General features: G+C 42.8%; 1 protein-coding gene and 1 long non-coding RNA gene across 12 annotated transcripts; one reads left to right on the top strand and one right to left on the bottom strand.

The window, feature by feature from the left end:
* Nucleotides 1-2,232: 2,232 nt before the first annotated feature.
* On the bottom strand, nucleotides 2,233-16,098 carry LOC125331506. 5 transcript variants are annotated; one of them, XR_007206091.1, is made up of 5 exons: nucleotides 15,060-16,098; nucleotides 14,773-14,893; nucleotides 12,658-12,770; nucleotides 6,406-6,506; nucleotides 2,233-3,274 (listed from the first exon to the last, which is right to left on the bottom strand). It is a non-coding gene; the product is annotated as an uncharacterized LOC125331506 (long non-coding RNA). The 5 variants fall into 5 exon arrangements; XR_007206093.1 differs by lacking the exon at nucleotides 2,233-3,274 and adding an exon at nucleotides 13,307-13,457 and having other exon boundaries at nucleotides 5,710-6,506; XR_007206092.1 differs by lacking the exon at nucleotides 2,233-3,274 and adding an exon at nucleotides 5,710-6,012.
* Nucleotides 3,714-25,137, top strand: PTPDC1 (protein tyrosine phosphatase domain containing 1). 7 transcript variants are annotated; one of them, XM_048315580.1, is made up of 10 exons: nucleotides 3,714-3,783; nucleotides 14,345-14,437; nucleotides 17,117-17,288; nucleotides 18,008-18,088; nucleotides 18,311-18,429; nucleotides 19,203-19,340; nucleotides 20,010-21,220; nucleotides 21,939-22,124; nucleotides 23,653-23,763; nucleotides 24,566-25,137. In XM_048315580.1, the coding sequence occupies exons 2-10, from the start codon at nucleotides 14,353-14,355 to the stop codon at nucleotides 24,680-24,682; spliced, it is 2,220 nt and encodes a 739-aa protein (XP_048171537.1). In that variant the 5' UTR covers nucleotides 3,714-3,783; nucleotides 14,345-14,352; the 3' UTR covers nucleotides 24,683-25,137. The 7 variants fall into 7 exon arrangements, with proteins under 7 accessions (XP_048171537.1, XP_048171539.1, XP_048171536.1 ...); XM_048315582.1 differs by lacking the exon at nucleotides 3,714-3,783 and adding an exon at nucleotides 5,642-5,716; XM_048315579.1 differs by lacking the exon at nucleotides 3,714-3,783 and adding an exon at nucleotides 8,565-9,095.
* Nucleotides 25,138-26,989: the final 1,852 nt, after the last annotated feature.

Below are 26,989 nucleotides of genomic sequence, written 5' to 3'. Positions count from 1 at the left end.
GCTTTGAACAGCTTCTCACTTGACTTAGCAAACTGTCAGAGCTGTAAAGGCCAAAGCACAGCTTTAAGGTCTTGAAGTTAACAAATATGAATCATATGAAGACCAAAAAGGTGAGTAAAAGGAAACTGAATACAAAGGCCCATAAAAAATGAAAAAAAAAAAAAAAGCAATGAGAACAAGAAAATTCTACAGAATCGGGAGCAGACTGGTAACTTGGCAGAGTGCACTTGCACATTTTTAGGAGAAATAGGAACCAAATCCACAGAAAGCCAAAAGAAAGGATATGAAATGGTCTCTACAGAAAGCAGAATTGCATTTGCTGAACTTGTCCTGCTCTTGACACCACAGCCAGTGGGCAGTGAGGGTCTCCTCACACTGCTGTGTGCCAAAGGACAGGAGGTGTCACCAGCATCCTGCCCAGGCTAAATCCCCCGGAAAACCCAGGAAAAGGTGAGAGTTCCAGCAGATTACTCAGTATCTAGACGATCCACCAGCTCCGGTGACTCTGCACACAAATCTGCCTTCACTTGGGATCCTCTCCACACTCACAACAGCACTGCCACACTCCACTGAGGACGTGTCCAGCCCCAGGAGCAGCCTCTCCAGCTATTTTCTCCTGCTGCTGGCATTGTTTCATTACATCTGCTGATTATCCCTCGGAGTCTTTTGCTGCCTTCCCATCAGGCTGATGTTCATGGCAAACAAGAGAGGTATTGTACAATGCACGATGTGCCTGCATAAACAGTGCAAATGAAAGGCTCCCAGAGAAAACCTGAATCATCTCTGTAAAGGCTGTGTTTATGCTGGAAAAGAATGCTGCTATCCCCAGGGAGCAAGTGGGGTGGCAGGAAACAAAAAGTGGAATAAAGTGTTCAAATCACAGAATCATGGAATCACAGAATGCTTTGGGTTGGAAGGCAGCTTAAAGCCCATCCAGTTCCACCCCTTACACTGTCCCAGGCTGCTCCAAGCCCCATCCAACCTGGTCTTGGACACTGCCAGAGATCCAGGGGCAGCCACAGCTTCTCTGGGCACCCTGCACCAGGGCCTCCCCACCCTCACATGCAAGAATTTCTTCTTTATATCTGGCCTAAACCTGCCCTCTGACAGTTTAAAGTCATTATCCCCTATTCTGTCACTATCTGCCCATACAAAAAGTCCCTCTCCCCCTTAAGGCACTGGAAGGCTGCAAAATCTGGTGCTTGTGCAAGGGAGGAAAGGACCCCGAGCAATTTGGATGAAAAAATGAAGACAAAAGGTTAAAGACTTCATACCCCACTTTATGGATTATCTCCATACAGTTATTCTTCAGTCACCTGCTTGGCTGGAATCGGGAAATGCTCAGGAGACGTGGCTGCACAGCACACTTTGTGCTGCAATAACATCACAGTTCGCACCCCCAGCACGCCGAACCCGCGTGCTCCCGCGCTGCCCTGGAGCTGCTGAGACGAAGCGCAGCAACATCGGAGATGAAACCCACCCTGCCCCCTGCCCCAGCAGTCCAAGGAACACAGAAAGCGGGCAGAACCTTACGAGAATGAAGCGCTCCCGAGCCGGCAGCTGCACCGTGCTCCTTTGCCACACGGCGGCACGGGCTGATGTGAAATGAGCTCCAGCCAGCAAAGGGCTGCGCAGGGCTGGCGGCCGCAGCCTCAGCATCCCTGGAGCTACTCCTTCTATGTCAGGCTCCAGCTCGGCCTCACAGCATTAGAGAGACTCCTTATGCTCCTAGGATCATCCCCCAGCCCGGACTCAACTTCCTCCTGGGGAAGCAAGAAGTCTCCTTTTCCTCTTTCCACCCCTGGAGCTGCTCTCACCAAGGAAAGCCCCTTTTCCTGGCTGTACCTGGGAGCCTGCACCTCATGGTCAACCTCAGTGAGTTTTCTGCTGGTTCTGCTTCATCCTCTGATGTAAAAATCCCATATAATTCAAAGTACAACATTTCTGAGCATTCCAGAACACGGATTTCTCTGTGCTATGGTCCTGAGGGGCTGTCCATGCTCAGCTTGTGACAGAAGCAGCCTTGCCCCCTCTGCACCACTGCAAAGCACAAGTGCTTGTGCAGCTGCACCACAAGCCCAACCAAGGACACAACGTGGTGAAAACCTCAACTTTTTCCTTATTTCAGACCAAAAAGAGCAAAGCCAGCATTAATTTTCATGCCGTTGTGGTTGCATCTTTACAACAAGACAAAGAAAGCTTTGTGCTTTCTTCTCTGAATTTTACAGATTCTTTGTGAAGCATGCAAAAGATTGTTTATTCATGTAATTATGTAACGATAAACACAAATTTTGGGAACAGAGCACAAGGCGCGATCACAGCGTTCCAGCCCCAAGCCAAACCCTAAACACATGAGAATGATAATTGATGGCAAAGGTACAAATCTCACTGTGTGACTGAACACTTAATGTGTGCCCTGCAGTCATCTAAAAAATGAAACTTGTGAATTTTAATAACATTTTCTCATAGGCAGACACAGGGAAACCCTATTTGAATGTTTTAGAGGGAGAGGAAGAGTCACACAGCCTTTATCTTTAGTTTATTAATCAGTATTATTGTAGGAATATGTTACGTTGCCAAAAATCAAGATGTATTTAAGACACTTCAGTACTAATGGGACTGACCATTTTAAGAAGAAAGTCCTGTGTCTCCTATGCTGACACCTCCTTCTGCTTAGCAGAAAGGAGCAACAGAATTATTTTCAGCATTTCCACAAAGTTCCCAAACCTGTCCTTACCTTTAAAAAAATGTAAATTAAAAGTATGTAAACCCTGATAGTGTTGAAGTAATTGATATGATATACTAGAGACACCAATTCTAGGTGCTAATGTACTAATGTAGCTAATGAGGCAGACAAAGAACACTGCCAAAAATCTGTGAGTACCGTGAAAACCACAACTTAACCTCCCAAGCGTGTTACCAGGCACTCACTCCAAGAACACCCTGCTGACCCTCGGACAGATGTTTCAGCCCAGCACTGTGATGTGTGCAGCAGTTTATGGCTCTCGCTCCTCCTTTAATCAGCGACTGTATATTCAACTCCAGTATCAAAATAAACCATTATGAACCTATTACACTCTGTCCAAGACCTAAATACCTTTCATGCCTATCAAAAAACTTCAGCTAAGCCTCTCAAAGCCCTGACCAATGTCTGTGTGGCAACTCCTCGATAAAACCCCTGCTGAGATGTTAACACATGGATGGTGCAGAGGGATGAAGCTGAAACCTTCAGGGTGTCAATGCGACCACACCTCCACCTGTAGGCACCATTCACCTGAAAAACACAGTCATTTGGACATTTTTAATTAAATTCCCGACCTTAAACCACCAAAACTCTATGGCCCACGATTAAATATTAAACCGTGTCAGTAAAACGGCGTAAAAATATTCACACAGACACACCCAAACACACAGGCATGCAAACACACACATATACACACACCCCCGCCCCAGACCCTCAGCTCCCACCTTCCCCCAACCCGATCCCACCCTCCCCTGCATCCCACTCCCGCTTCCCTGATCCTGCCGTCCCCCGATCCCGCATGCGCGCTCTCCCGCATCCCGCTTTTCCCGACCCCGCCTTTCCCGGTCCCTCTTTTCCCGGTCCCGCTTTTCCCGGTCCCGCTCTCTCCCGGTCCCTCTTTTCCCGGTCCCGCTTTTCCCGGTCCCGCTTTTCCCGATCCCGCTCTCTCCCGGTCCCGCCTCCCGGTCCCCTGGCCGTGTCCCCGCGCATGCGCTGCGGGGCGGTGCCGGCGGAGCGGCGCGAGCGGCCCTGCAGCTGAGGTGGGTCCGCGCCCCCGCCGCGCCCGCGCCCCGCGCCCCTCGCAGCGCTCACAGCCCCTCGCAGCCCCTCTGAGCCCCTCACAGCGCTCGCAGCCCCTCATAGCACCTCGCAGCCCCTCGCAGCGCTCACAGCCCCTCAGAGCGCCCGGAGCCCCTCAGAGCGCCCGGCCCCGGCCGAACCCCCGGCACCCGCGCCCTCCTCCGGGCTGTCGGGCTGCCCCGCGCTCGCTGCCTCGGCCCGGCCCCTCCGCTAAGGATTTACCTCGCAGAGACTCCGCTGCGGCCCGCCCGGCTCTCCGGGCTCCTCCTGCTGCCCCGGGCCGTGCCCGGCACCGCCCGTGGGCCCCGGGGGCTGCGCGGTGACACCAGCCCTTCTGCCACCCGCTGCTAAATAGTCACAGAGCCGAATCACAGCAGCCCAGGCTGGTTGGGGCTAAAGGGAGTTTTAAAGTGCGTCCCATCCCACGCCCTGCCCTGGGCAGGGACACTTTCCGCCAGACCGGGTTGCTCCAAGCCCCGTTCAGCCTGGCCTTGAATAACTTCCAGAGATGGGGCTGTCACCTCTTGAATCACAACCTCAAAATGCTTTTAATTTAATAAATGATGTGTGTCGTTTTACCTTCGCAAAGGCCCACAGCTGTCAGGGAGAGAGAGGACCGTGAATGACAGCAGGGGAGCGCAATGGAAGCTGATTTTCCCTGTCTCAGCGATGTCTTCATGTTTTGTAGTGGTTGTACCCCACCTCTAATCATCACTTAATCATTCTGAAAAACGCAGCTCAGTCAGTCCCGTTTGAGGGACCGCAATGCATAGGTCAATCCACACACTCAATAGTAACTTTTAGATGTAGCTATTACTGCTTTTGGTAATAGACTGTCTCTGTACTCTTCAGTAGGATAACAAAAAGATTAAAGGTTACATGATATATTAATAATCTAGACTTCAGTGTTTTCTCTTTACACAGATCTCTTGATTTTGCATTTCTCAGAGATGTGTTTTTGGGAGTCCTTCACCCCACTTAGCAACACTGAGCTCCACATCTGTGGAGGACTTAATCCCAAAATAATGTGTACAAAATAAATGTGTTTGCACTTTTGTATTGCTTGAAAGCATTTTCAGGTTGTGATTCAGGTGGTGGCTGCCCCATCCCTGGAAGTGCCCAAGGCCAGGTTGGAGGGGGTTGGAGCAACCTGGGGTAGTGGAAGGTGTCCCTGGCCATGGCAGGGGGTGGGACTGGATGAGCTCTAAGTTCCCTCCAACCCAAACCATTCTGGGATTCTGTGATTTTTCCATCTTTTGTTTCCATCAGTAGTTTATGTGAAACACAGAGAGTACCTGCATATATAAGGCAAGATGAAGTAAGAGAGGGAGACAGTCTGCAGGGCCAGCTGCTCTGAGAGTGTCACCTCAGAGATAAAATTAGCAATGTAATCCTCTCTCATGATGTACTTGCTTGGCTGGACGCATAAACTGACCTGAAAAGTGTTTCTTCGACATGTTTGAGTAAATATTTCACTTTGTTGTAAATCCAATGATACCATTATGACTATTTTATCTTGTGTAATAGCAGTAAAATTGTAAGTGAGAGGAGTTATCTAGAAACTGGGAAATCTGACCTGGAGGAAGGTAGTTGTCTCATAAATCAGAGCTTTCCTTTTTATAGCTAGATCTAATTTAAGTGGCTCTACACTGTTTTCCTAGGTGTGTAGTCACCTTTTGCACTGTAAGTCCATTGAATGACCTGTGAATAACACCTGATACAATTCTTCAGGTTTAGAACTGTCTTTTGAATTGGAATTTTCATATTACTCTGCTGCTTACCTAACATTTCACTACATTTTGTACTTTACTGGCAATTTTAGGTAACAGTGGAACCAACAGGAAAAGAGAGACTGTCAGAAGTAGAGATGATGAAAGAGAACAGGGATCACAGGTGGGCTGCTGCTGTGGGATCTCATTAAGCAGCTAAATGTGTACATTTCTCTCACAACTGTAATACTGCTGGTATCATCAAGGTCTACCAGAGGCTTTGACTCTACTTTTGTGATTGATTTGTGGTGGTACAGCATTATGCTTAATGGACAGAAAAGAATCTGTATGTATACGTGTGTGTATATATATATATATAAAAATATCTAAAAGCAGAACTTATAGAAAGTCTTTAATAACATTTATACAGTTGTAAAGTTACACAAAGCTGAAGCCTTCCCTGCAGTGTTTCAATACAAGCTGAAAATAAAGCAATATTAATTGATTTTTATGATCCAAACTATGAGAAGAGCAAAAAGCAAAAGGAGCAGCTGGAAATGCCCAAAGCCAGCTAGGAATCCAAACCAGTTTGTATTAAATGAAAATGAATCTTAGGTTTTAGTCAGCTTTAAGTTTTAGGATAGTGTGATGTTTTGATTCTGTCTATGTACCCTGAAAACAGTGCAGTGCAAGCAGTGGTCAGAATTCTAATGAGGCAATTCGGACACTTTTCTGCCTGCCTAATCTGACAAACTTGTACCTAAGGTCACGGACAGGTGGATTTGCTACGCCTTCTGTGAAGTAGCCATGAAGCAGCTCCTGCAGTGCAAGAGAAATAAGCTGCCAGAAGCCTAGTGATCCTGTTCTACTTACCTGGAAAGCTTGTTAGTTTCTTTAAATGGCAGTAATAGTTCAGCAGAATTTTCCAGAGGACCTGAGATTCTTCATTTTGTTGAAACAGGAGAATGCCAAGCCTAGAGACATGAAGATTGCTAGTTTAGTCATTAGCATCCCACCTACTCTGTATTCTCTCCTTGGAAATGGCAAATTATTTCAGCCTGTTGGTTAATTCTCCCAAAAAGTCACCCTCAGTTATCACAAAGCCTTGTCTTGACTAAAATACAGTGACATGGCCTGTTAGAACAAACACGTCTGGCAGGGGTGCCTGGAATTAGCTAAACTCTGCAAAGCACTAGAAGAAATCAGTTCCTCAGCTGAATAAAGTGTCATTAATAGTGAGGAGTACAAATGTGGGAACAGATACAAGGGGCAGCCAGCAGAGCTCTGACACCTACAAGTGGATTCAGCAGAGCATTGTAATACCTTACCTGGCCCTCCAGGAATTAGCACCCCTCTGGAATCAGATAGGTGAACAGCGTTCTATTATCCACATGGAAATAAAACTTAGGTATGTCAGTGACAGCTTCTCAAATGTGAACGTTCAGAACTTCCCCCAAAGAGTATGGTTATATTAAGAATTTAATTAATATTTATTAGTTTTCTGAAGCTGCTCTTTGTTCTTTAGTCAACTAAAATCATGCCAGCTTCCTCCAGTTCCTCCTACAAAATGTTTTGCCAGATGCTCCATTTGTTAACACATTTTTGTGTGCTGACACTTGGAAAATACATGTGTCCCTTTACTCATAATTTGCAGATTCAGATTCCTAGAGCCACTTCTGTAGTGACTGAACAATATGAAACCAAGGAGTGCTGCTGTGGGGCTGTTCCTTGTGTGAATTGACCCAGGCAGGTAACCAAGGGCAACCATCAGACCACAGCTGAAATGCAAAGAGTGGATTTATTTCATTGTATAATATATATTTCATTATAGCTGACCTCTGATTCTTTCTACCCTGCATTTCCAGTACAGATTCCCGCTGAAGGTCTGTAATTCCCAGGAAGTCAGCACTGTTCTGCTGGGCCTCTGTCGGGGTCTGCTCTCACCAGCACCCGAGTGAGTGAGTCAGTGTGCCTGCCCTGAGCAGGGCCTGAGCAGGGCTGCTGGAGCAGTGGCACTGGACACCAGCTCTTGGCACCCAGGGAACCCACATGGATCAATTTTTGGAGGTTTTAAACCCCCCAGTTGCAGCTGCAGACTGAGGAAGCTGTGGGTGCTTGGCCCCTTTGGAGTTGACACTTCTACCAACACACCAAAGAAAGGTGTGCAAAGGAGGATTTGAGGCTCCTCAATCTTTTCAGACTTTTTAGTAGCCAAGGTATCTTAGTGGCTTTTCCCAAATTGTGTACGAATCTTTTGAAGTCACAATTTCTTTCCCCCCCCCCCCCCCAAACTTAGAATCACAGAACAGTTTGGGTTGGAAGAGACCTTAAAGTTCATCCCATTCCACCCCCTGCCATGGGCAGGGACACCTCCCACTCTCCCAGGTTGCTCCAAGCCCCGCCCAACCTGGCCCGGGACACTGCCATGGATGGGGCAGCTACAGCTGCTCTGGGCAAACTCCATACCTGTATAGAAAAGTGATGTTTGTTTACTGAAATGGCTGGATACACTTCAGTTCGTGCATGTGGTTTTCTTGTATACTAAGAAGCTGTATGTGTAATTTTAAGGATACTTTGTTTCTAAATAATTGGGAGGTATTTTTAATCAATCCCTAGCTTCATTAATGGTAGGGACTTTTTAACAAAACATGCAGGGAAGTGATGGGAATAAATGAAAGCTCTTTTTTTTGTCAGTGCTTGAACTTGATTTGGAGATAAGATCTATTTTAAAAATAGAATAAGATATTCTATCCTATTTTATTTACATTTTTTACTTATCTAGTATTTACTTAAATCAACAAAATCTTTGTTTTTTTGGTTGATTACAGTTGATTATATTTTACTTATATATATACTTATATTTACCTACTATAATATCTTACATTTACCTACCTATAATATATTTACCTACTTTTTTTTAGGTTTTGAGATATTACTTTAAATGCAGTTAATTTATACTTGCTGAAAATACTTCAGTGACATTCTGTGCTTTTACCGGGTGAGAAAAAATATTTTGTGCAGATAACAATGATATGTCCAGATAACAATGGAACATTTCTATCTAATTCTCTTTTCATGGCATTTCAAAATCAATGTATCAGTTTAACTGTTATTAATCTCACTTCACAAAATTATCTCTATAGCTCTGTGTTTACTTGTGTGATGCATGTAGACACACACAAATAAATATATATTTACTCGTTAATAACAGGAAATGAGGTGAACAGGATGAGCAGAGCTGGAAGATTCAGTTATTAAAACATGAGGCTGCTGTGGCCTGTTTGCCTCAATCCCTTCAAAGGCCGGGCAGACGCAGAAAGCAGTTTAGGGATGATTATCTGCATAGTCCCCGAGGCACTCCCCGCACAGCCTTAGGTTAAGAAAAGATCGTTGCTGGCTCCTCCCAGATTACCATCCCCGATCGGATTAGCCACAGGAAACACCATGGGAATTCATTCAGCTTCTCCTCTGTAAAATGTGACTCCCCTACAACGTGTTTCTTGTGGCTGATACTGCAACAATGAAGGGATCAGCTCTCACTCATTCTTTTTGCAGGGTAACAGGTAAGGTGTTGCACTGAAATTATTAAAACTATTAAAACTCATGTAAATTTACTATGGTGTTGACTGTATTAGATTTAAAAAGAATTCCTCTAACTTGCAGAGATAATTTTTAAACTTGCACTTCTGAGTGCTGTCAGAATGCTGACAGTTACTGACAATATTTCATTCTTCTGCCTGTAGTCAGTGTTAAGAGTCTGAGAGTCTCTTGGTAAGCATGATATTCATGATCAAGGGTCTCGGAGTCACCATTTTTGTTTGTAGAACAGTTAATATATTCACTTTATGCCATCTCCTTGATAAGTCTCTCTAGTAATTACTGCCTGCCAGCCTGTTCAAGGTAGTTTAAAATAACTTCTGTTAACTCTTGGGTTAGCACTACCACAGGAAGAGGTGATTTAAATAACGACTCAAGTCAATTGAGAGACATGTCCATCAGTTTAGCTTGCAGTTTCTTGCTATTTATGTCAAAAAATCTATGAATAGCAAACACTGAATCACCAAGCCAACACCTACATAACTTTTTAATGAATTACATTCTCTTGTCTCTTTTGTACATGAAAGCAGTTAGAGTCCTCTGTAAATATCAAACTTGATGATTAAATGACATTCACCTTTTGCTAAGACATGTGGGGAATATTTTTTTCCCAAAGAGGGTAAAACACATGTAGAAATAACAAATCGTTCTGGTTATGGTTCCAGTGAAATCCCTGGAGTTTTACAGCAGCTGTAGTATCATTCTGCTGTGTAAATACTGTATAACTAAACTATATGAAAATTTGTTAAAAATTTTACCTAGTTTTCTCTCTGTCCTTCATCCGTGTGTTCATTTGCTTTTCCAATATTTTGGCGTTTGCTTAGAGGTAGTAAAAATTTCATATTTCAAATAATTGAGCTTTTTAACACAGCTCAGGAATTGAGGTGTGTGCCTACTGAAATGTGTGCTCCATGCTAAAACTGCTTTCCAGACTATGGTTAAAGTGTAGCTTAGGCATTCATGAAATATCTGTTACCAGTGAACTTTTTCACTGATACAGGCATTAGAACAACAACCTTTGCATCTTGTTTCATTAATCATAATAATGAAGTTTAGCAAAAACCCCCAGTTATCATAATTTTTTACAAACCTTTAGAAATGCTTTGTTATTCCTGGCAATGTTAAAATTAGATAGTCTGGGGTAATTTAAAACACAGTTTCATTTACCAGTGCTTCCTGTACCTGTGACTATGTCTCAGCCAATTTAGAAGATTTTTTGCTAGAAACTCTCATGATCTGCCAATCTTAAAGCATCAGATTCAAAGCCTGAATTGAGAGACAAAGTTATAATTTAGTAGCTCTTAACTACTTCATTAAATATAACCAGTCCTCTCTACACTATCCTATTTTTACTTAGTCTTAATCATCTAAGTTATCTTTAGTTATCTGCCTAAAACATCTCCATTAGTGCAGTTTACTGGATTTTGCATTTTGGCAGTGAAACTTTATCCCGTGTGATGTTATATTTAGACATTCTGTTGATTTCTGTGGGACTGCTCACAAAAGCAAAGCTTCGTAGAATTAGGCCACAGGAAATTTGAGAGGTGTTACCCAGTGCTTAGGTACCAAGCTGCCCTGGCCCCTACCTGCAGTGAATTGACTACGTTCCTTTAAAATTTTGGCTGCTTGGTAGTTAGTTACACGTGACTGCAACAGGGAGAGAACAAATTCACTTTAGAAGACAAGAAAACAGTAAAAATAACCTCAAAATTTCATGTGACAGGCCTAAGCATCAGCATTTGCCTCTATTGTATGAATATATTTGAGGTTTAAAATAATTTTTCCCATCTACTGATATTTTAAAATGGAGAACTAAAATTTTTTCATGTTAATACATACATACACATCTTTTTAAGTGTATGGTCTTCTGGGGCATTCTTCTTTAGCAAAGCCACACGAATTAAAGATTTGGGCCCTCGCTGTCAGTGGAGAGGTGCACAGGGGCGCAGCCTTACACTGGGATTACTGTCCGTGCTGGCAGCTACACTGCCCTAACTGGAATCCTTCCAGCTGGGAATGCAAGCCCTTCTCTCTGTCTGAAAACGTGTTCTGAACTAAAAGATAGTAATTGCATTCATTAAATAACCATCCTAATTGCTGAGATAGAGCAAGACCAGCATCTTCTTGTCTCCTCGCTTTTTGGCTGTATAGTTGTTTTCTGGCTGCTGCAATATTGGACATTGCTCCTTTCATTTCAGTCTGGAGCAAAAATTCAGCCCAGTCACTGGAAGCCACTGGTTTCCAGATCCCAAAATACCAGAAAGGAATCTTCTTTGTGACAAGGCAGAGTTGTTAATTTGCTGGCTCCTGAGAGCCAGTGAGGAGTACTGCGTGTGGAAGGCAGCCTTTGGAAGGAGCATGGAACCTGCTCCTTGGGATCCCTGATGTCCCTGATGTCCCGCTGCCTGCGTGGCACTCTACTGCTCCACCTGCGACCTTACAAAGAGAAGTGCCTTTATTCCAGAGGGAATGGCCGTGGGCAAGAGGCTTCACTGCTTAGGAGAAGGTGGCTGCCCGGAGCGAGCTCACCCCCAGCGGCACGAGGTGCCCACACTTCTTCCTCTGCAGGAAAGCCACCCCTGCATGTGTGAAGCAGCGAGTGGGACTCGGCAGCTGTCGTGTTACCAAATGCAATACGTGAATCGAGTGCAACAGGAAATAAAAATCCCTTCTGGTAGGAATTGTTCAGCTCAAAAGCGGGGGGAAAGAAAAGGCGACTCAAAACTGCCTACAGACATCAAACCACGGATCAAACCCACGCCTGGAGGCACCTCCTGAAATACCCCGAGCGCTTGGCATCAGGATTCCAGGAGGTTCCTTGGGCAGTGTGGTCCTGCTCTTCCCTCCTGCCGGCCGACAGCACAGCCACATTTCCCGGTGTTTGGTGTCAGGAGCCGGGCTGTTCCCGCTCGCTGGATGGCAGCGCTGCCTGTGCTGGAACAGCGATGGAACCTCACCGCAGGGAGACACCGCTCCTCTCCTCTCGCTCGGGGAGCCGGGATTAAAGGGCGGCCTCTCTGCTGTCATGGCAATAGGAATGCACGGCAGAGATAAAGCAGCAGAGCTGATTAAGGCGATATGGTGATTGCCACAAGGTACGTGACTCGGATCCCCCAGGCAGCTCACGGGCACCGTGACCTGGAATAACGCTCCGGGCTGTGCCTTCCGCAGCCACCGAGCGTTCACGGGATGAGCAAAATGCTGAAGAATGTCTTTAAAATGTGAATATCTGGTACAGAGATGATGCAGGAGAGAGCTGTTGCTTTTACCTAAGCACTATTTTTACTTCTACACCCTTTTTATCGGTGCAGAAACATAATGCCCCTCTCTAGGAACATCAGCACTGAGCTGTGCCAAATTACCGCATTACATCTGTTTGAGGGAGTGCAATTTAACAGCTGTCAGTCAAGTTTAGCAAACTGAAAGGCACAGACAAAATATTCAAGTCAGTTGGGCAGCGCAGGAATTATGGATTTGGTGTATAAATGAAATAAAATTGGTTAGACAAGAAAGAAACACATAGCTCACCTCTGCCACTTAGAAGAATCTTGCTAGTATTTTGTAATACTCTAGGTATATTGTCTTCTGCACTAACCTCCATCTCATCCCTTTCCAGTTAAGAGTTCTTATCAGCCTGATTCCTGAGTAAAAAAAAGGAAAATAATTTTAGATGATAGAAATATCCCTGATTTTTTTTTCTCTTTTTTTTTTTTCTTTTTTAATCTCTTGAGTCCAAGGAGATAGGAAAACTAAATAGTCATAGTGGTGGTGATTCTGCTGTCCATGTGATGAGATATCTTTTTCAAATGTTATCTGGACAAGCTATTAAGAATTTTGGAGAAATTTCTGAGAAATAGAAACCAACAATTTTTGTTAATCCAGCACTATTAACTCTAAAAAAGAAATTCTGGGGATAAAATCAAGTTATTTATTTAGGTACAAAGTTTCCTCTGATAATGGAAGCCATCACTTACTGATTTCAAAGCCCATTGAAGAAAAAATAGAGGTTTTGAAGCTTCTCCAAATAGAATGCAATTATATGAAGGTACTTTATTAAAAGATTGACTTTTCAGAATACAGAGTCAGATGGTCAAGTAGCTGAGTAGAAAACACTCCAGATACTCTTTTAATCTTTATCTAGAGTATTCTTAATTCATATTCTTCTTAATGTACTTACATTAGAAATACATTTCTGAGCATCTCTGAAGTTTCAGAAGGCTCTCTGTCTTTCACTGACAAATGTAATTCTCATCCCTTTGAGAGGACTGGTGCAGCACTATGAAAGGGTTCTTAATGGGGATCTGTGATCTGTTCCCACCATTAGGCATCTTGAAAAGAACAGAACTGTACTGGGTGACTTTGTGGAATAAAGTCCATTAGCATTGTTGGAAGAATAATTTATTCAAATATGTGGTAGATAATGTAATATCTGAATGAATAAAGTTTGTTTAAATACTTACTACAAAAATAATTATGCAGAATTAGAGATAAAAGCTGGACAATGAACAGCAAACAGCACCACACAGGCCTGTTGTATCACCTAATCCCTACAAGACTCTTCTATTTTTTAATGTTTTAATGTTTTAGCAAACTGTCTTTTAAAACCCTATTTATGCTGCTGAATCCTAATACTGGTTTTGTAGATTTGGGAACCCAAGGTTTGTCTATTTAGCAAAGTTTCTATAGTTAACGATACAGCAGATGTACTTAGTTTGGTACAAAAAACCTTTTTTTTGTTATGCTTGCAGCTATTTCCCTATAGAGATAAGAGAAACAGAATGGTGATCTTATACTGAGTAAGAATTTCCACTCAAGAGCCATGTAAAGAGTTTATTTAACCATCACAGTGACTGATTATTGTGTCCATATTTACAGCTTCCCTTTATCTTTCTGTCAGATAGAAGGTCTTCAGAGCAGGACCTACCTTGTATTAGCAATAACATTAGAGAAATCTGTCTTCTGCTTAGAGACACTCCTGGGTTCAGTTTCCTTGTTAGAGAAGTATCATCACAGATGTGATTTCAAACCCCAGGAGTGGAGGGAAGAGAGCAGACAGGGCACGTGGATTGTAGACAATCTGTCTTACCAAGTACCAGCCCATGCCTGACTGCCCAAATCTTGAATGACTCCATCACCAGGTGCCAGATACTTGGCTTTATTTTGCATTTTTTGAGCTTCTGTTGTAGATTCAGTGAATATTTTATTGTTTCAACAGGTACTGCAATGGCTGCAGGAGTTTTGCTGCAAAATGAACTACCATACTCCTCGCTGATAGAGAGCAGTGTGTATCTGGCAAATATGAATTCAGGTAAGAATTTGTCTCTGATGTGCCATTCACAATAAATGCTTAGACCAATTCTGGAAAAAAATCCACAGAAAATTTAAAAAACCCTCAGAAATATTATCCATGTTTATAAACTTAAAATGTCTACAACAAAACCAAACTGCATTATTTCATCAACATGTTGTGGTGATAATAGGTTGATCTTTTCTGTAATTTTCATTTTGTCAGATCTCGTGATGGAAGAAACTATGCCATTTTTGTGTTAGAAACTGCCTAGCTCTCTGAAAATACAAACCTGCCTTCAACAAAACTCCCCTTTCTAATTATTTAAACTTTTACAGGATGCAATTCTTTCTTACCGTTTTGGGTGAGTGCTTGTTTGCAAACCTGCTAGGTTCAGTAGGAAAATAATGATGTGCAGCATTTTATTTTCCTCATTTCTGGCTCCATTATCATTTGATATATACTGAAAAGAAGTTTCTGGGAAGAGAAAGAGAAAAATAATTAAATATAAGAAAGGAATATAGTTAATTAGAAAATATTTTTCACATTTCTTGGATACAGGTAGCACTTGAAATAGCCTTTTTCATCTCCTTTCTCTTCCACCCAATGCCCAAAATAAAAGCATATTTACATGTTTCCTCACCTGTTGATATTACTTGTTTCATCAATGATTCACTGATGAATGAAAAGTCAAGGTTTTGAACATTTTCCTTTCCTCACACGATACCGCTGCTGATGTTTCAGGCCTGGTACCCACTGCAAATGTTGCCACGTCTCTGTAAGAGCTGGGGAGCAGCAGTCAAAGTTCAGGCCCTCAAGTGCTGTCACTGTCTAGAAGCAGCAGATTTTTGCCTGGTGAATTTGTCCCAGAAGAAGACAGGGAGCTTCCTCTTATGCAAATTCCTCTGTACAAGTATTGTAGTACAAGAAGAAACACAGACTGACAATACTTTGTATTTTAGGAAAATGAAATGGGATTAATTTGTTTATTGACGAAGTTAAAGTGGATTTTCTTGATCTCCCCAGCCTTCCTCTTTCCATACAGTCTAATGTAGAGATACTGGGATGACAGAGGCTTTTTACATCAATATAATCCATTCTTCACACAGTTGCTTTTCTGAGTGCTGCAATCTTCCTGGCCACCTCATTCTCCTGCTTAGCACACTGGAAGCAAAGTGGGAGGCAATTTGCCACCTCATACCTACCTTCAGAAGCCTGAAGCACTCAGCTGACACACCTTCTCCTCCACATGAGCTGCCTTCTCTCAGGCTGCAGGGTTAACAGCTTTGCTTCATAAAAAAGCTGTGCCCTGAAAAAAAAAATCAGCCTTTTGTTTGGAATAACAAATTGTGTTTTGTTAGAAGATGTGAATGGTCCAGGCAAACAGTCTACAATTCATCATGTACTGAAGCATTTCAGCAGGAACACACTAATCCCAATCATTACGCAGCTAATGATGCATTTTGGAGCAGCAAAGTGGAGGAGGAGAGGTGGTTGTGGAATGAAGAACCAAGAGGTGGGGGAGTATAATGTACTTCCTTACAGATCTCTCAGGAGGCAGAGCCTCCAGCTACATTTTGATTGTTCTGTTGAATCGAGTATTTTGTGTCTTAGTGAGTTCTGAATGCCTGTTATTGAGCAGGAACTAAATACTCCCATTGTTTATGAAAAATATTTTGGTTGTTCCCAGCGCGTTTTGAAAATTACCTACTTGAAATGCAACTATTTTCATCAAGCGGCGGAACAGTTTGTCCCAAGCAGACGCAATCCCTGTGGAAGGGAGCAGCCCGGGGCTGGCTGAGAGCAGCGCCTGCATCCTCCGTTACCATGGCGACAGCTCAGCCCGGGGGACCAGCTGCCGGAGCGCGCTCGGGGATGCTCCGCTCCCCGCAACTTCAGCGCTGAGCAACTTCCCCTCCGCTCAGAGCGCCGCGGGCAGCGGCGCCGGGCGGAGCTGGGTCCGGGCAGCCATGCAGCCTTCCCCCCGCAGGCGCTCGGCCGTCAGCATCTTTAGCCATTTCTTCCAGGGGCGGAGGCATTCCTCCTCCGATCCCCTTCTCCGCCTGAGCCAGCGGCGCCGCAGCTCCGTGGTGGAGCTGCTCTCCTCGTCCACGCACCGGGTCATGGTGGCTCTGTCGTCGCTCAGCCCCGAGGAGCTGGATGCAACTTTTCCTGAAAAAAAAAGTAAAGTACTTTTCATTGAGACTGTTGGCAGTTCTGGGTATTTTCTCGGTATTACTATACTTTTGTTCTGTTAGCTGTATTTTTTATGTGTGGATAAAATAGTGGGGTTTAATTTTCTTCCTGTATTTTGTATTCTACATTTTGTTCATTGTTTTCTTATTCAAGTGTCAATACATGCTTTTTACTCTAACAGCTCAGTTACAAACAACAGGTAGAACAGAGCACACATTCATGTATACACCAAGGATATGGTTAACTGTTTTGGATTTCAGGTTGAAGAGGACTGTGACTTTTTGCAGCTGCATGGGATGTCACTCACGTCTAACTTCATCATAAAAAATAACTGGCAGTAGTGCAAACAATTTTTCCCCCTCGGAATCCTTACTTGAACAATGAGCCTGAAATGCATATTGCATGTATTTGCGGTGTTCGCAGTTCCCCATGAGGCTGAACCGGCACTGTTCAGGTGGAGGGGCTGTAGGGAGCTCCCTCGCTAACGTGGCTCTTGTGTCGCAGGGAGCTCCAGGCGCCCCACGGCCAAGTACACGAAGGTGGGGGAGCGGCTGCGCCACGTCATCCCCGGGCACATGCAGTGCTCCATGGCCTGCGGCGGCCGCGCCTGCAAGTACGAGAACCCGGCGCGCTGGGCCGAGCACGAGCAGGCTGTCAAGGGGCTCTACTCCTCCTGGTGAGCAGCTCAACACAGCAAAATAGCTGGGCTTTTTTTTTTTTTTTTTTTTAATCAGCTGCTAAGTGTAAAGCATAATGAGAATTTGATTTGGAATTAGAACTTGACGTAGTGGCTGTTGTACACAGCCCAGGAAAGACAATGAAAGGTTTCTGTTGACTTACAGTGAGTTTGGTTCACATCCAAAAGAATAAATACTTATCTGTCATGAATTATAAAAAAGCTGTTCTGGGCTACTAAGGATTAGGATGCAAATTAATTAAACGTGTTAATAATAGAATTGAAAAGTAAAAGCATTTGCTGCAGATGAAATAATGTGGGCATGTGTTCAGAAGGATGTTCATGTGCAGCAAGAATCACATGAAATGTATTCTTACGTTCTTACTGTTTTTCCTAACAGCAAATGCTTGAACAGCATTTACAAACCTTGGAGGGACAAACAGGGATCTGGGTCCAGATTTCTATTCAAAGGAATTTTTACTTATGTCCTGGCATTTAAGCAGTTCCAGTAATTGTCTTTTGATAATATTCTACCTGTATCAGTTTAATAAGATTCATCATGAACACTGTGGCATAGTAGAATTTTTAAAAAGTAATTTCTAATTAGTCAGCAAGGTTATTTCTCTCTTTCTTGAATATAATGGTATTCTTATTTTGGAAGACTCATACCCAGGAAATGATTCATGATAACATTATTATCTACTTTTCTAATTTCTCAGGATAACAGATAACATTCTGGCTATGGCTCGACCCTCGACAGAATTAATTGAAAAGTACAACATTATTGAGCAGTTTGAAAGGTAACAAATTTAGTCATTATTTATTGTAAGTATTACTGGTGTAATTCCTGATCCGTTTTCTCTTTCAACATAGATTTGGATTGTTGATAAAGATCCTTTCATTTTAACGCTCTACAGGTAAAGATTTATTCTCCACTAAGAATAAACGTATGTTTCAGAAAATAAGGGATAATGAGATTTTGGCTGCATGTAATACTTTGACTCATCTATTCCTTCCTTAAGATGTGCCATAAAAACCGTAATTAACCTTCAGCGTCCTGGGGAGCACGCGAGCTGTGGGAACCCCCTGGAGCAGGAGAGCGGCTTCACCTACCTTCCTGAGGCTTTCATGGAGGCTGGCAGTAAGTTCCCTCCTGCTGCTGTTCCTCATTAATTATTGAGTTTGGCATTTAAGGATATTTTTACTTGAATTCCTGTGAGTTAAATGCAGCTGTGTAAGAAATATTGTACAAAATGGGATGTAGATGTGAAACCTGGCAAATAAAATAAAGAGCAAGCAACATATTATTGAAGATTGTGTATTATGCAGAGAGAGATGGAGGTTTGTGTTCAGGTGTTTAGAAAAAAGGGCAGGCAACAGTTACATTTTTCTTTTTCTTCTGCATTCACAAATATCTGAACCACGAAGGGTGTGTCAAATTCTGGTACACTCATTTGTTTTTGTATCTACCCTATAAAAGGTTATTTCATGTGGGGACACTGCTACTGACAGTGGTTTTGTATTTTCATATTATGGTGAGAAAAGAAAGTTCCTCTCCATAGGAAGCAGCTGTTGACTGAAGAAGTGCTTTTATTTCTGAAAAGAAAAAATTACCCTCTTCCTATATATAGCTTGGTAATTTTGCACGAGTCACTGTTTTGTTACACCTTTTACATTCTAGCTGAACTTGAGTTTGACAAATCTTTGCTAGCTTCATGTATCTATCAAATTTCAATAGCAAGCATACACTGAAATGGGAAAATAATCTCTTGCAACCAAGGTCTAGTCAGATTTTAAGCTCCATTATGTAATTTTAGTACTATAATTTCTTATTAGTAATCTCTACTCTGCATATAGTGCTACACATTTCACATTCAGTGTGGCAGAAAATCACTGTCTCTCTTTTTATTTTAGTTTATTTTTATAATTTTGGATGGAAGGATTATGGAGTGGCATCTCTCACGACTATCCTTGACATGGTGAAAGTGATGGCTTTCGCCCTGCAGGAGGGGAGGGTGGCTGTTCACTGCCACGCAGGACTTGGGAGGACAGGTACGTGCCCCATGCAGGAGCAGCACAAGGGTTCCTCTAGAAATTCCAACCCTCTCTGCTTATAAACTGTTCAGAACTGGGCTACATTCTACATCGTTGCAAGATGTACCTCTATAAAATGGTTAAAAGTGCTGAACTACTTTGTCCAAATGTCCTCAATGGCTAGAGGAGATCGGTTTTAGTATATTAAAACCAAAGACCTGTAAGGTTAGAGAAGTTTTTAATCTGTATAATGGTTCCATTACATTCAAATGTGACAGTTGCTTTTGGTGGGGAAAGATTCTCCTGGTACACTTTCATTGTCTAGTATTTATTACACATTCACAAACATGCCACTCACTGTTGGACGAGGTAGATTTGGTGGAGCACCTAAGATTTAATTTGCTCCTTTCAAGTCCGTTTTGGTTGTGCCCTCCCCATAGAAGCCCCATTGCTCCTGTGTTTGCGAATGGTGGAGCTCCTGGAGAGGCCGTGGTGAGCTCCCACTGCAGTGCAGTGAGAAGGGCTTCACTGTCTGGTGGTTCTGCACATGCAATTACATTTAAGTAACAGCATCATGTAATAGAGGACACTGTGTCTTCACCTATATTAATTTCTATCCCATATTTCCACTGAGTATTTGTTTTAGTCTGACAGTTCCTCAACTAATCCTGCCTTTGTATTTTCCAGGTGTTCTAATAGCTTGCTACTTAGTTTTTGCCACAAGAATGAGTGCTGACCAAGCAATTCTGTTTGTCAGAGCAAAAAGGCCCAACTCCATCCAGACCCGGGGGCAGTTACTGTGTGTCAGGGAGTTCTCCCAGTTCCTGGTCCCCCTGCGCAATGTCTTCGCCTGCTGCGAGCCCAAGGCGCACGCGGTGACCCTGTCACAGTACCTGACCCGCCAGAGGCACCTGCTCCACGGCTACGAGAGCAGGCACCTCAAACACGTGCCAAAACTCATCCACCTGGTGTGCAAGCTGCTGCTGGACCTGGCTGAAAATAGACAGGTGATAGAGGCAGAGCTGCTGGACATCCCAGACCTCTCAGCTGAGATTGAGAAGACCGTGTCCCAGCTGGCGTCCACGGAGCTCGAGCGGGAGCTGGCCAGGCAGGACAGCGACACATCGGACTCGTCCCACACCCACTCCTCCGCTCTCGAAAGCCAGGACTGTCCCTTCTCCCTGGGACATGAATGTGACTCTTTTTGTAGAAGAAGGAATGTCGAATGCCTTCAGCCTCTTACTCATCTGAGAAGGCGTCTGAGCTACAGTGAGTCAGATCTCAGGAGAACTGGGTTTCTCTTGGAACAGGATGACACTGTCTGGACAGTGCCTGCTCAGATCTTAGTGAACAACAAACAGAAGGAGAACAGTGGGGAGGAATGTTCTGCCACAGGTGAAGCAAAGCCACAGCTGGAGTTAAACAAAGAAGCATTAGTGCATAACACGTGCACGTTCTGGAGTCAAGGGAAATTCAGTTTGGATGGACGGAAGGATGGCTCCTCACTTTATCACAGAAGGAATTCTACCAAAGAAATACAACGCAGCAGGACCTTTTCCTCAGGCCTCACATCCATCCACAATCCCAAGGAAACCGGGGTGTCGAGGCACAACTTTGCCAACGAGACTGGTCATAGGAAGGACCACAAGACCAATATATATGGCAGAAGAGTCTATCTCTCTGAGGACTCTGACTCCTCTTCTTCCTCTTCCAAAGTGAACTTTTCCATTGGATATGAAAGCCAAGGTAGCAGACATGTGTCAGAGACAATTCCACACATTGTTGTGCAGTCGGAGTTAAGTCTGGAAGCCCGAAGGGTTTTGGCAGCCAAAGCACTTGCAGATATAAATGAATTTCTGGGAGAGGATGAAGTGAAGCAGAAGGTAGAAATGTGGCAGGTAATTTTTAACGCAATTCCATGCTATGGGCTCTGCATATTTCACCTCAGTGAGTTCCTGGAATGGCAAAAATGCCACGTGGAGCTTTGAAATAGCACATTGGGATAGCAGTTTATACGAGGTCCAGTAAATGATTGTACTTGTCAGTTATGGGTCAGTTCTTGCACAGGCTGGCAAAATGCACCTGCAAATTCTGGTCTCTAGCAGGAGGGTGGAGGTTCTGGTTATGTTAATTTTCCTGACTGGGGGAAATTGATGGCATTATCTCTGGTTGTAGCGTGGCTGCTGGTGGCACAGAAGTAGTACAGGTTTTAAGGGTTTGAGTTGGTTATCATCAGTGCTTTCTCAGAACTGATCAGAGGATTCATGAGTAAAAGAAAAAGAATTTAGTAGAAACTTAATTGCTTATCCTCAAACCCAAATCCTCTTAGCAACATTTGTTTTGAAGCTGGAGTGCAAAGCTGGTTTACGTATTCTGGTGGAGTATTGGGAGGTTCTCAGCTGCACTGCTTATGTCATCCTTCTGTTTTAAAGAATCACTTGTATTACTGCTGATTAATGTTGATACTCCAGAAAAAAATACAAATTTTTTTGATAACTCCTAAGTGTTTTTTGTTGGAACATAAGCAGCCAAGTACTGCTACAATCAAAGAGAATACTGGCAAAGGTAAATAGATGATGCATTTTCAGATTTGTTTTGGTTTTTTTTTGTTTCAAGAAAGAACTGAATTCTCGAGATGGAGCTTGGGATAAAATCTGCACCGAGAGAGATCCTTTTATCCTCTGCAGCTTGATGTGGTCGTGGATAGAGCAGCTGAAAGAACCTATTATATCCAAAGATGATATTGACATGCTGGCAAAAAATTGCACAGAATCCCAGGATGCACTCTACTTGCTGAGAAAGGTACATATTGGATCTGACAATTCATTCTTTAACTTTAGGCAAGGGAATTGCACTTGAAAAAAGCCACTTCAATCTCTTGCAAAATCAGAATGAGAATTCATTCTGTATCGAATTGTATAAGTTGTCACTCAATGCTATGTTGTCACAATCAATACCACAGCAATGCATATGACAAGAAAAATACCAGACAGAGCCTTGGAACACCACTCAGCAGCAGCTCAACTGCAGCACATTTCCCTGCACATCCTGCAGCTGGAGATCTGGAGGCAAAGATGAGAAACCTTTGTGACTCCGTGGTGGCTTTTGTTATGTCCCACCTGGCAGCTGCACTTCATGGTTGTCCCATTTGCTGTGCAAACATCTCAACCTGGCAGCTGTGGGAGAGCTGGGGCAAGGAATAGGACGAATTTGCTAATTCAGAGAATCAGAAGCCAGGCCTAATTCTTACAGAAGTCAGAACTGTGGCCACCTGTATTCTGAAATCCCTATGCAAACCAGTTACTTTTGATCCCAATTGTTCAACTGTGCTTTCCCCAAAGGTTAGATACACAGTAGATGAAAAAAATAAATAAAATTCTTCATTCTTGGTCTCTTAATTATACAAATTTCCTAACTCTCTGGGAACTCCTTGTTTCCCAGGTATTTATGAAGAAAATAGAGGCCCCAGACACTCAAAAATACAACTTCTGATTAATAGGTGGTCAGAACTTCATGTGCAGTCTCGATCTTCATGACATGATGTTCAGAATTCCCAAGTTCATCTGAAAACATTATGTTTCTTCCTGAAGTGTTCTTCCACTTAATCAGATTTAACTTTCTTTTCATATTACATAAAAACTGCTTGACACCTGTTATAAATGAATGGGAAAGGAACATTTTTTAAAAAATATCCTTATCCTATATTAATTCAGAATCCCACAATAGCTGTGTTGGCTGGACCTCTGGATATCTTCTAGTCCAAGTGTCTTGCTCAAAACAGAGTTACCTAGAGCAGGCTGCTTGTGTGACACATACTCCAGCCCCTTAATTAAGCTGGAAAAGAGATGGGAAGGAGCAGCCACAAAGATCTGTTCCTCCTTTTATTCCTCCTTGCAAGCACTGCTCAGGTGTCTCTCTGCCAGCTTCCAGTGGTGACAGAGACTTGGAAGGACAGAAAGAGGTGCAAGATGGGGAAAAGAGCCCTGAACATGCACAGCATTTGGGGCTGAAAAGATCAAATCTCACCTTCCCTATGCCAGTTCACAAGAAGGGTACTGTTCATGGAGGGGATCTTGAAATTCCCAGAAATTCTGAGGAATTCCCACAGCAGTTTGTGGTACTCAGGAGAAGAGTTTTCCCATTGTGACTGAAATAATTATGCAGAGGCTCTTTAGGCTGGTGGGAATTCTCCACCAACTCCTGCACCTAAAGGTTTCAGTACAGGAAGGCACAACCTGATGTTCAAACAGCAGTTAACAAAACCTGACTGCTGAAATGCTTTTCATGGAAATATTTTTTCTAATGAGCTGCTGTTCCTTTTACCCACCAGGAACAGTGTCAGACTATCCTTTGTATTTTACACTGTGTAGTGAACCTGCAAGTGCTGCCAGCTGATGTGGAGGAGGCCTTACTTGCTCGTGCTATTAAAGCTTTCACCAAGGCAAGTGATCCTAAATAACTGTCTGTGATATTGTATTTACTTGGTTTAAATCATGAAAGGTGAATCCGTCAACAGAGGGAGGCCTCTGTGAGAAAGGCCACAGTAATTCCTTCACACTTCACAGTGTGAAGCTTATTTATTTCAGAGTTTACATTTTACAGTAATCACATACATAGAGAGTTGGAAATATTCTCAATAAAATTAAATTCTGTTACTACAGCCTTAATCCTGGAGTCTCATTTTTCTATTTCTGGATCACTGCCAGTTCATGGACATCTTCAAATTAGGGAAAGGAGTGACACTGACTAATCACTGGGAGTAGCTTACCAAAGGCTTTGGTAAATTCTGTACCACATGAAGTCTTTCCATCCAATTAAATCATTTTCTGAAATTATACTGCAAGTCAGTTACATTCCAGGCCTGTACCACAGGATGCGAATAACTAATTTTTGCTTTGGGCTCATTTAATAACAGTGACAGGTGAAGCTATTGCTCAGCTCAGATTTCTTCTCAGATTCAGCCAATGAAATCTGAACTTGAACAGAATGTTCACCATGCTGCTTCCTCATCTTTTGTAAAGCTGCCTGTTAAAACAATCTCTAAATTTCTTCTTCTTCTGGTTTATTTTAATGTCTAGTTAGTATAAAACTGAAAACACTTACCATTAAGCACTCCCTCAAAACCACGTATTTTCTTTGATAAATCTCAAAGCTCTTTTTTTTTTTAATGTTGTGCATCTACTTTGAATTTTGCTGTATGACATCTATTTAACAACTGAACTGAAACTTCTCTCTTTTATTAGACAAGCTTCGATTCTGAGAATGGACCATATGTTTACAATACCTTGAAAACTGTATTTAAACAAGCACTGGAAGAAAAAAGGAAAAGGAATAAAGAAGGAACAGAGAATCCTTCTTGATTTCTACACAGCTCTGGTGAAGCATTAGATGGGCCTACCAAATTATTTTGCATTTTCCAGCTACTGTATTTTGTGCTACCTGGCATGATATACCTAACTTTAGGTAATAGAAGTTATTAACAAATGATTTTATTTTTTTAGAGGGAGTTTTAGTGGCAATTGTTCAATCTACATAGTTTTAAAGAACAGCTCCATGTGACCATTCTCTGTAGCACTTGGTTTCAGGTACTGTGCTTTTATATTGTGAAGGGTTCTTCTGTTCTCAGATGTGTTTATTGATTTAGAAACCTCTGCTACTGGCAAGAAACCTTTTCAAGTGACACGACTGCCATAAGTTCAGTGCCATTATCCACAAAGGTTTAATGGATTGAGTTAATATTTATGTATTACATATGTTTACATTAATGGTATTTGATTTCACTTTGCAGAAAATAAATATTGACTGAACCTGTGAAGCTGCTTTTCCTTCCAGAAATTTTGAAATAAGACAAAAGTAATAATGGACAGATCTTGAGATCTGTTATTGACAGCAGACTATGTTTTCCTTTAGATCTCTTAAATAATTGTAACCAATGTATTTCTAGAAGGTGTTGCAGTAGAGACATGCACTGTGTTGAGCAGTAGTCATCAAGCCCTAATTTAGACTTTTTTTGGCTAAGAAAAACTGTTTTTAACAGAAAATTGATTGACGCATTTTAAGTGCTTTGAATAAGAGTAAACTTTTACCTTATTAGCTAAACTTTTATTGATCTTAAGTGAAAAAACACTTCATTATGAAATCTTCATCAAGATATGATTCTGTCCATACTTACATTCAGCATATACTTGCATAAAGAAGTGTGATATAATAATACTAAAAAAAAATTAATCAAAATTTACTACCTGCAACACACTTTGTAGAGGCATTGTTATCTAATAAAACAGAAACAACTGGGACATCATCATAACACAGTTTTGGATTACAGCCTTAGGAGCTGGACTGGAATGCCAGTTTGCAGAACAAACAGTTCTTCCAGTTTGATAGATTTAAGTAGTTAAACAAGAATCTATCCTTTTCAGAAATATCTTTCTTCCTTTCTGTAAATGACTAACATTTAGAGGTAAATATAGACCAGTTTGAAATACAGATAATTTATACATGCCTCAACCGTTGGATGATTTTATACCAAATCCAAATTAAAAAAGCTACTTTGGCAGAATCATCCTAAAATAGGCACACTTGAAAGGAAAATATCACATGTGAATCACAAACACAAATGCAGCTTTGCAAAGAGCAAGGCAACATGACAGGCATTAGCAGTCAGGCTTGGCAACACTAAAATGCACTTGCAAGTGTCTCCGTTTCCCAAGAAATTATTTGAGTTGATTACAGTTCCAAAAGAGCCAGCACCAACTCCTGGTGCTGGTTACTTCAGCTGTGTGTTTTAGCTGTTTATTTCTACAGCCCAAGACACTTGGGGTGTAGAACCAGGGCAGTATTGTTGAAAGCAGTGTAAGAACAAGGGCTTTCACATATCGTTAGCTCCAGCTACAATAACCTTTCTGAAGTTAATGTCAGGTGTTGGCATTTGAAAAATCACCTACACAGGATAGTGTAGAACTGGGAGCTTTTTTATTTAATACATTTTTTGGTGACTGACAGATGTGTTTAGAATTACGGCCAAACTGGCCACCACATCTGCTTGAACCCATCATGGATAAAATCAAAAACTGCCCATCTGAGCTAATAATCAAACCTACAAGCTTCAGCAGCCACTTGTTAATTAATTTGTGACCTAAGTGATGCAAATTGGGTGACCAAATTCAGTAGCTGCAGGGAGCCTACAAGAAAGATGAGGAGAGACTCTTCACAAGGGATGGAGGGACAGGACACAGGGAATGGCTTCCCAGAGCCAGAGGGCAGGGCTGGATGGGATATTAGGAAGGAATTGTTCCCTGGGAGGGTGGGCAGGCCCTGGCACAGGGTGCCCAGAGCAGCTGGGGCTGCCCCTGGATCCCTGGCAGTGTCCAAGGCCAGGCTGGACATTGGGGCTGGAGCAGCCTGGGACAGTGGAAGGTGTCCCTGCCCATGGCAGGGCTGGCACTGGATGGGCTTTGAGTTCCCTTCCAGAATTGAATGAGGATTCTATAAAATCCTTGAAGAGCAAATAGTCCTTATGGGGTCCTCGTGCACCAAACCTGACTCAGCTCTGTGTGACAGCCTTGCAGTTGGGGGTGCTGTGTGGGCAGATTTCCCTTTACACTCCTCAGGAGCACTGCCCTGCCTTGCTCACTCTCAAATCCTGACCAAACGTTGCTGCAGCAGGA

The sequence above is a fragment of the Corvus hawaiiensis genome, chromosome 11 (assembly GCF_020740725.1).
Source record: "Corvus hawaiiensis isolate bCorHaw1 chromosome 11, bCorHaw1.pri.cur, whole genome shotgun sequence".
In the NCBI taxonomy this organism is placed as follows: Eukaryota; Metazoa; Chordata; class Aves; order Passeriformes; family Corvidae; genus Corvus; species Corvus hawaiiensis.
The sequence above is the reverse complement of the archived record's forward strand: the minus strand, read 5'-3'. Positions and strand labels throughout refer to the sequence as shown.

What these genes read in the sequence shown, in the direction of transcription:
- PTPDC1 (XM_048315585.1), top strand. Translation starts at nt 16,387, where the DNA reads ATGCAGCCTTCCCCCCGCAGGCGCTCGGCCGTCAGCATCTTTAGCCAT. An exon ending in AGAAGGTAGAAATGTGGCAG is followed by an intron (nt 21,221 to 21,938) that starts GTAATTTTTAAC and finishes TTTTGTTTCAAG; the next exon opens with AAAGAACTGAATTCTCGAGA. An exon ending in CACTCTACTTGCTGAGAAAG is followed by an intron (nt 22,125 to 23,652) that starts GTACATATTGGA and finishes TTTACCCACCAG; the next exon opens with GAACAGTGTCAGACTATCCT.